Source organism: Trichechus manatus, unplaced genomic scaffold (assembly GCF_000243295.1).
Source record: "Trichechus manatus latirostris isolate Lorelei unplaced genomic scaffold, TriManLat1.0 scaffold00176, whole genome shotgun sequence".
NCBI lineage: Eukaryota > Metazoa > Chordata > Mammalia > Sirenia > Trichechidae > Trichechus > Trichechus manatus.
In genome coordinates this window covers 5,194,741-5,204,693 of record NW_004444112.1, presented here as the reverse complement: position 1 = coordinate 5,204,693, position 9,953 = coordinate 5,194,741, and the positions used below count along the sequence as shown (strand labels likewise).

The 9,953-nt window shown below is 39.9% G+C and overlaps 1 protein-coding gene across 1 annotated transcript in view; it reads left to right on the top strand.

Annotated features, from left to right (window-relative positions):
* Nucleotides 1-5,259, top strand: part of ZNF582 (zinc finger protein 582) — a 20,518-nt gene extending 15,259 nt beyond the window's left edge. Inside the window, exon 4 of the mRNA XM_023741209.1 lies at nt 3,528-5,259. Coding sequence (XP_023596977.1) covers nt 3,528-4,964 — 1,437 coding nt within the window. The 3' untranslated portion in view covers nt 4,965-5,259. The remainder of the gene's footprint in view (nt 1-3,527) is intronic.
* The last annotated feature ends 4,694 nt before the right edge of the window (nt 5,260-9,953 follow it).

The window sequence follows — 9,953 nt, the reverse complement described above, 5'->3', positions numbered from 1 at the left end:
TTTTTTGGTTAAGGCTAACAAAATGTGAAGATAACTCATATCCCTATTTTCCCACTTCATCTTTCTGACACCAGCCACCTGTGTGGCACTTTCTCTGACCCTAATCATCCAGAATTGGGTCGCCACAAGTTGGGACTCTGTCCTTCCAGCCCCTGTCAAATAGGCAAAGGCCAGCCTCTCTGCTGGTTCTCACTGCCCCCTGTGGGTTCGGTAGTTGGCTAGAATGACTCACAGAACTCACGGAAACTATTACCTATACTTAAGTATAATCAGAAAGGATGCAAGCATAGAGACGCATCAGACACGGTCTGGGAGAGGTCCTGGCATGGGGCCTCCATTGTCCCCAGGGACATGTGCTCCTTTTCCCGTGCATAGGTGTTCTCACCAATCCAGGATGCACCAAAGCGAGAGCTCCAAGGTCCTGGGTTCCCTAGTCATTGAGACGTCAATGAATAAGTATGACTTGGGCCTTAATGCATATTTACGATTGATCTAGTCAGTGAATATGCGTGACTATGTCGGGCCCCCCTCCCCTCCTGAAATTAGTTCTCCAGGTGTGGAGCCTATGTAGCCTTTACTTGCCCAGCTGTTTTGGAAAACAAAGAGCACCTTAACTGCTCAGACTATTTTCAGAAACTAGACTCAGAGGGCCAAACCAAGATCTTTGTCCCACAGATGTTTAGCAGTATGCCTGGCATCTACCTACTAGATGCCAGTAACAAGCCCACCCTTAAGTTGTAACAACCAAAAAGGTCTCCAGATGTTGCTAAATGTCCCCTGGGGTAAAATTTACCCTACTTGAAGAGAACTGTTCTATAGTGGCATGTCTCCCTCCTTCAATGAGGGTCTCTGCTCATAGATCACCTTATCAGAGAAGACCAATCCATATAAATTGTTATTCCCCCCACTCCCACTCGTCACCCTTTTTCTATAACCTGCTTAATTTTTCTTCTCAGCACCGGACATGTATTCATTTATTTTGTTTATTGCCTCATCCCCCAATTGAATGTTTTCGTTCCATGAGGGTAGCGTTTCTTTTTTTCTGTAAACTATTTTGTTCCCACCTCTGTCCCCACTGCTTTAAACAGTACTGACCTAGAGTAAAAGCCCAAGGAATTCTTACGTGAATGGATGAATCGATTGAGAGACTCTGTCTAGGAGCCCTTGCAGCCCAACAGTTAAGCGCTTATCTGCTAACCAAAATGTTGACAGTTCACACCCACCCAGTGGCCAAAGAAGTAAGACCTGGCGATCTGCTCCCATAAAGATTACAGCCTAGAAAACCCCATGGGACAGTTCTACTCTGTCACATGGGGTTGCTATGAATCAAAAATCAACCTGATGGCATACAACAACATGTCTATCCCCATTGCCATCAAGTTGATTACCACTCACAGCGACCCCATGTGACAGAGTAGAACTGCCCTATAGGGTTTCAAAGGCTTGTAATGTTTACAGGAGCAGACTGCCACATCTCTCTCCTTGAGAGCAGCTGTTGGGTTTGAAACGCCGACATTTTGGTTAGCAGCCGAGTGCTTAACCACTGTGCCTCCAGGCCTCCTTAACATGTCTATAGAGACCAATAAAACATCTTCAGCAGAAGCTCCTAAAATGATCTCCCATCACCTTGAACTTCTCTCATACTTCTTCCCCTTTTAAATGGAAAGGTCTTCTTTTTCCTTAATAACAATGCTTTTACATGTGCTGCATATCCACTTGCTTCCCAGCCCTGCCTGCTTGCTGATATTTGGCCTTGAAGAAGTTTCCCCATCCACTAAAACATATGTGGTGTCTATATGTGACTCTTAGCTATTTTCCAAGAAACCCTGGTGGTGCACTGGTTAAGCACTCCGCTGCTAACCAAAGGTCAGTGGTTCGAACCCACCAGCCGCTCCATGGAAGAAAGATGTGGCAGTCAGCTTCTGTAAAGATTACAGCCTTGGAAACGCCTATGGGGCAGTTCTCTGTCCTGTAGGGTCACTATGAGTTGGAATCAATTCAACAGCAACAGGTACCTCCAGCAGTCATACCTGGTAAAGTAGTTGTTGTTAGGTGCCATCAAGTCGGTTCCGACTCGTAGTGACCCTGTGTACAACAGAACATAACACTGCCTGGTCCTGCGCCATCCTCACAATCATTGCTATGTTTGAGCCCATTGTTGCAGCCACTGTGTCAATCCATCTTGTTGAGGCTCTTCTTTTTTGCTGACTCTCTACCAAGCATGATGTCTTTCTCCAGGGATTGGTCCTACCTGATAACATGTCCAAAGTACATGAGATGAAGTCTCACCATCCTCACTTCTAAGGAACATTCTGGCTGTACTTCTTCCAGGACAGATTTGTTTGTTCTTCTGGTATTCTTCGCCAGCACCATAATTCAAATACATCAATTTATCAATCTCCCTTATTTGTTGTCCGGCTTTTTCATGGGTATGAGGTGATTGAAAATATAATGGCTTGGGTCAGGTGCACCTTAGTCCTCAAAGTGACATCTTCGCTTTTGAACACTTTAAAGAGGTTTTTTGCTGCAGATCTGCCCAAAGCAATACATTGTTTGATTTCTTCTGCTGTTTCCATGGGCGTTGATTATGGATCCAAGTAAAATGAAATCCTTGACAACTTCAGTATTTTCTCCATTTATCATGTTGCTTATTGGTCCAGTTGTGAGGATTTTTGTTTTCTTTAGGTTGAGGTGCAATCCATACTGAAGGCTGTAGTCTTTGATCTTCATTGGTAACTGCTTTCAAGTCTTCACTTTCAGCAAACGAGGTTGTGCCATCTGCATATCACAGGTTGTTAATAAGTCTTCCTCCAATCCTGATGCTGTATTCTTCTTATAGTCTAGCTTCTCAGATTATTCGCTCAGCGTACAGATTGAATAAGTATGGTGAAAGGATACAACCCTGGTGCACACCTTTTCTGACTTTAAACCATACAGTATCACCTTGTTCTGTTCAAATGACCACCTCTTGGTCTGTGTACAGGTTCCTCATGAGCACAATTAAGTGTTCTGGAATTCCCATTCTTTGCAGTGTTATTCATGAATAATTTGTTATGATCCACACAGTCGAATGCCTTTGCATAGTCAGTAAAACAGGTAATCATCTTTCTGGTATTCTCTGCTTTCAGCCAAGATCTTATCTGACATCAGCAATGATAATTCCTTGTTCCACATCCTCTTCTGAATCCCACTTGAATTTCTGGCAGCTCCCTGTCAATGTACTGCTGCCACCGTTTTTTAATTATCTTCAGCAAAAATTTACTTGCATGTGATGTTAATGATATCGTTTGATAGTTTCTGCATTCTGTTGGATCACCTTTCTTTGGAATGGGCACAAATATGGATCTCTTCCAGTTGGTTGCCCATGTAGCTGTCTTCCAAATTTCTTGGCATAGACAAGTGAGCGCCTCTAGCACTGCATCCGTTTGTTGAAACATCTCAGCTGATATTCCATCAATTCCTGGAGCCTTGTTTCTCGCCAGTGCTTTTTTTGTCTGTTCTACTTGCCCAAAATTCTAATTGCTTAGCCACCTCTGAGAGCTTATAGATGTTATTTTGAGACTAAACTTTCCATTTTTACTATAGACATTCCCTTTCTGTGGAAAAGGGAAAAACAAACACATACTTGCTTTTTTTGTTCTCTTCCAGGACTGGAGTCTAGGCCTGATACCAAGGTGTCACCTCTAAGGCAGAACGTTTATGAAGTAGAATCACTCCAGTGGGAGCTCATGGAAAGCCTTACAAGCTATAAGCTGGAGTGTTTCCAAGATGACTGGGAACACAGAGAGCGATTTGACAGACAACAGGGAAATGCAGACGGACATTTCAGTCAAATGATAATCAGTCATGAAGAAATGCCCTCTTTTGGCCACCAGACATCTGTGACATTTTATCAGAAAATCCATGCTGGAGAAAAACCCTATGGATATAATGAATGTAGAAAAGAATTATGGCAAGAGGAATTCCTTATTAATCATCAAGGAATTCATACTAATGAGAAACCTTATAAATGTAAGGAATGTGGGAAGGCCTTTAAGTATGGTTCACGACTAATTCAACATGAGAATATTCATTCTGGCAAGAAACCCTATGAATGTAAGGAATGTGGAAAGGCCTTCAATTCTGGTTCAAATTTCACACAGCATCAGAGAGTTCATACTGGCGAGAAACCTTACAAATGTAAGGATTGTGCAAAGGCCTTTAGTCGAAGCTCACAACTGATTGAACATCAGCGGATTCATACGGGTGAGAAACCCTATCAATGTAAGGAATGTGGAAAGGCCTTCAATCGGATCTCACATCTTAAAGTACATTACAGAATTCATACTGGTGAAAAACCCTATGCATGCAAGGAATGTGGGAAAACCTTTAGTCATCGGTCTCAGTTGATTCAACATCAGACTATTCACACTGGCAAGAAACTCTATGAATGTAAGGAATGTGGGAAAGCCTTTAATCAGGGTTCAACTCTTATTCGACATCAGAGAATTCATACCGGTGAGAAACCCTATGAATGTAAGGTATGCGGGAAGGCGTTTAGGGTCAGCTCACAACTTAAGCAACATCAGAGGATTCACACTGGGGAGAAACCCTACCTATGTAAGGTATGTGGTAGGGCCTTCAAACGGGTGTCACATCTTAGTGTACATTATAGGATTCATACAGGTGAGAAACCATATGAATGTAAGGAATGTGGGAAGGCCTTTACTCACTGCTCACAACTGATACATCATCAGGCAATTCATACTGAGGAAAAGCCCTATGAATATAAGGAATGTGGGAGGACCTTAAGTCATGATTCAACTACTGTTCAACATCAGAGAATGTGTAATGGAGAAACACATGTGAATATAATAAATATAGAAAAGCCTTCCATCAGCACTTATCCCTTATTAATTATCAGAGAACTTATGTTAGCAAGCAACCATATAAATGGAAGTAATGGGAAAAGCTCATTAGCTTAGGCTAATTGTAATTTACTCCTGCAACTTGGAGAAAGTCTTGAAGAGTGTAATGCAAGTGGAAATGCCTTCATTCACAGGTTTCCTTTATCCTGAGTCAGAAAACACATATTTAAAAAAAAAAAAAATTACAGATGTAAATTTAGCATGATTGTCAAAGAAGCAGGGAAAGGTTGGAAAAATTTTTGTCTGTAACAAATTCCAGAATCACCTTTTCTAACCACAGTGTAATAATTTTAAGAATAGTCAAAAGTGTTAATTTTCTTGGAAATTAAAAAAAAACAGCCAAATTACTCTTGGGAGAAGAGGAAATTTGAAAAAAAAAAACAAAAAACACCTGTTGCTGTCGAGTTGATTCCAACTCATAGCGACCTTACTGGACAGAGTAGAACTACTGCATGAGGTTTCCAAGGAGCAGCTGGTGGATTTGAACTGCCGACCTTTTAGTCAGCAGCCAGGCTCTTAACCACTGTGCCACCAGGGCTCCAAGCAAGGAAATAAATCAAGCAATTACCATGTGTACTTATGGAAAGTATGACAGTGACAGTTTCACATACCAAGAGGTGTGGGGTGCAGCCAAAGCTATACTCAGAAGAATTTGTATAGCCTTTAAATATATATATTTACATGAAAACCTGAAAGAGTATACTAAATACACTAAACATACTATTCAAGAAGCCAGGAGATAGAATACCAAGCACACCCACAGAATGAAAGAACAAATTAATAGAAAATAAAAACAATGACAAAGTAGAAAGTGGTCATCTTACAATAACTTCCATTTTTATTTCTTCCTGTCCAGGAGTAATCCAAATTTAGGAAAGTGTTTCTTAATTTCCAAGGTTATCTTTTTATTTCTAATGTCACAGACAAATGTTGGTTGCCTATCCAACAGCCATACCCAACTTCCCGATTGGCAGCATCTGTGTCTTGCCTTAGACTCTGAAGATGTCTGCTGCTTATTTTCCAGCCTCTTATGCAGCTCAGGGTGGCCATACATCCCAGTGTTGGTCAGTGGGATCTGCTGGGGACTTCTGGGAGACATTTTCCTTGTTTATAAGAGACAGCTGTATTGGGAAGGCTCCCTCTGCTCTCACTTTCTGCTTTTAAACATTTTCCTGTGAGAACATCATGCTTGGAACTGCTGCAACCATCTTAGAATCAAGAGGGGGAAAACAGAGGACCTTAGAGAAACTGACCCAGAGTTCTGACAACACTAAGTTATTAGGTCAATTCTGGAACTGCCTCTTCTTTGATGCCTTGTTGAGAAAAATAAACCTTACTGCTGAATTACTTTTAGTTGGGTATTTTGTAAAACTGCAGCCAAAAGCATCCTAAATGATTGAACGTCAAAATTTATTTTAATATGATTGGTAAATGTGGGCTAAAAATATCTACTTTTTTGAATTTGGCATTTTCTTTGTGGCTAAGTACAGGATTGATGTTTTTGGGTGTTCCATGAACATTAAAAAAGAATATAGTCTACTTTTTTAGAATACAAATTTCTAAATTATTAAGCTTGTGGATTATCATGAAATTCCTCATGTTCTTGTATAATTTTGTATACTGAATCATAATTTCTTAAAGTTAAATTTTTTTTTAACCAGGATCTTGAATTTCCAGAGATTTCTGCTTGATAATTTATATTGTTTGACCTATAAAGACATATGCCTTAACCCTTCTTTATGAATTATACCTTTTGTTATTATGTAATATCTCTCTTTGTCTAGTGCAGGGTCAACAAACCAATCTGTCCTGCTGCCTGTTTTATAAATAGCTTTATTGGAACATAGCGATGCTTATTCTTTTACATATTGTCTGTGACTGCTTCTGCACTACACCAAGAGTTGAGTAGTTGCAACAGAGACTGTATAGCCCACAAAGCCTAAAATATTTACTGTCTGGCCCCTTCACAGAAAAAGTTTGCCAACCTCTGGCCTAGGTTAATCCTTTTGGTATTTATTTCCACATTGTGTAATACTAATAGCAGTGACTTCAGCTTTCTGTTGCCTAGTTTGGTTTTGTCCATCCATTTATTTTCAACCTCGGTCACGTTTAGTTGTTTCTTATTTTAAAAAAAGGTCATTTTCTTAAAATTCAGAATATGAATCTGTCTTTTTATAGAGAAATTCATATTTCATTTAGTGTAATAATTCAATTTTATTCCTTCCATTTTACATTGTGCGTACTATTTTTGTTACCTTGGTCTTCCCCTTTTCTCATGTTGGCTGATCATTCCCCTTTCTCTTGCTAAATTGGAACTTCACTGTGCTTAGGGTAGTAGTTATCTCCCCATTCTTAATAATCATTATGTGGGCAGAATGAGATAACTGCTGTACTTCCTCCTCACCTGCCATGAATCTTACATGCCATTCTCTTCCAAGCAGAAACCATCCTTGCTTGTTCTTTCCCTCCCTTTACAACCCATTATTTAACAATTCTTCCATTTCACTAACCTAATGAAAATCATTAGTCTAAAGGAATTTGCTTTGCTCCTATTTCAAGGTGCCTTGATGCTTACATTACTTACTACCAGACCCACTCAGGATTTCCATTTAATTTAAATATACTCTGAGAGAGAGAGTTGTGTATGTGTATTACATTCATTGCTGGCCAGTGTTACTTTTCATTGTTTTCCCTGTCTGAAGGTGACGGTTTTTTATTTCAAATTCTATTTGGCTAGAGTATTTTCTTGGGTGCTTGTATTTATCTCAATAAGGGTATATAGTGGTATACTCTGAATCCTTATATTACCAAAATTTCTTTCACCTTCACAAATAAATTGTATCTTAGGTTGTTAGAAGATTCTTGAATGTAGTTTTTTCTCTGTTATCTGTAGCTGCCACTTCAAAAAATTTTGGCTTCTGATATTCTAGAAGAGGAGCCCAATGCTATTCTGATTCTCTTAGCTTATGTAAATGTATTAGTTTTCTATTGCTAATATAACAAATTACCACAAACAGTGGCTTAAAACACCACCACTTTATTATCTGGAGGTCAGAAGTCTGAAATAGGTCTCACTGGGTTAAAATTAAAATGTCAGCAGGGCTGTGTTCCTTTTGGAGACTCTAAAAGACAACCTGTTCTCATTTTCCAGCTTCTGGAGGCTGCTTACATTCTTTGGCTTGTGGCCCCCTTCCATCTTCAAAGCTGGCAATGGCTAGTCGAGTCTTTCTCGTATCATATCACTCTGATGCTGACTCTTCTGCCTCCCTCTTTCACCTTTAAGGACCCTTGTGATTATACTGGGTTCACCTGGATAATCCAAGATAATCTATTTTAAGTTCATCTTAATTACCCCTTGCCATGTAACTTAACATATTCACAGGTTCCTGGGATTAGGACGTGGACATCTTTGGAGGGCCATTATTCTGCCTTCCATAGGAAGTAACTGTTACGGCCCAGGTACTTGGAATTTTTTTATCCTTGGAATTCAGGAATTTAAGCAGGATATGCTTAGAAAGGCTTATGTCTTCTCAGCCCAAGAAACTTTTTTCTATTTTTATTTTTTCTGTTTAATCAGTTCTTTTCTATTCCATTCTTTGTTTAAAAACTTTAAATTTTTGATTAAGAAATATATATATATATACTCATGATTCAAAAACTTGAAGACATAAGAAAGGTATGCAGTAAAAGTCTTCCTACCTTTGCCCCCTTCTGCCCATTATATGAACAGAACTCTATCTCCTAGGGCTTTGGTTCTCCAAGCGTGAGAGATTCAACTTCTCTATGCCTAACCCATGTCTTCTTTTTAGTATCAGTTGTTGTTAGGTGCCGTCAAGTCAGTTCTGACTCAGTGACCCTGTGCACACTGGAATGAAACACTGCCCAGTCCTGTGCTGTGCCCAAAATCGTTGTTATGCTTGAGCCCATTGTTGCAGCCACTGTGTCAGTCCATCTCGTTGAGGGTCTTTCTCTTTTTCGCTGACCCTCTACCAAGCATGATATCCTTCTCCAGGGACTGATCCCTCCTGATAACATGTCCAAAGTATGAGATGAAGTCTAGCCATCCTTGCTTCTAAGGAGCATTCTGGTTGTACCTCTTCCAATATCAGTAATCATAATAGCTAATCTGTAGGCTTTGCTTATATTACATTATTTCATTTGATCCTCAAAACAACCCTGAAAGTCAGGTTTTATTAAGAGAAAGAATAAAACTGAGATGGAGAAAAGTGATTGCTGAAAAACACACAGCTAGCATGTGAGTGACTGACTGAGTTGGTATTTTCACTCAGATCTGTGTGACTCTTAAATCTCCCATCAGAACACAGTGCCTGCAGGAAAATGCTCTCCGTCTACTCCAGCCCCATATAAGTGGAATCAAAATGGTAAGCTTCTTGTTGTTTGCCATAAATTCCTTAGAGGAAGCAATATAAGAAATAGAAGACATTTGCTTCATGCATCACAGAAGCCATGAAGCCTGGCAGAAACAAAACTAAGGGACAGAAGCTCTAGATTCTGTGGCCTGGCTCAGGGACAAACTGCTGCCTTAGACAAGCTTTGGGACCTCTGGAGGAAGGGTGTCCTCATTCAAACAGCATGCATAGCAGGCCATGCCTATCCTAGACCAGTGCCTCAGGATGTGTAAAGCCAACTCCGCAATCCAGAGACTCCCAAGATTTTCTACAACCGTCTTCCAATCAGCAGAAGGAAATGAATGAATGACTGGGTCTAGGACAGACCCAACACAGGCCACACCACAATAAGAAATTGCTTTGAAACCCATCTTCATCTTTTAAAATCTTAGGCTAATTTTGACTTTTTTTTTTCCATAGCAAGCCTGAGCTGCTTTAAACTTTCCTCCAGCTAAATTTCTTTGTTCTTTACTTCAGAACTTCAGGGTAATCTTCAGGGTAACATGAAGTTATTTTCCTATTTATAAATGGGGAAGTAAACTCAAAATAAATTATCCTTACACAATTCCACAGGCAACCAAAGAGAAACCCAAATTCTGAGGATGACATTTATGCATACACAGACATGAGTCATCTT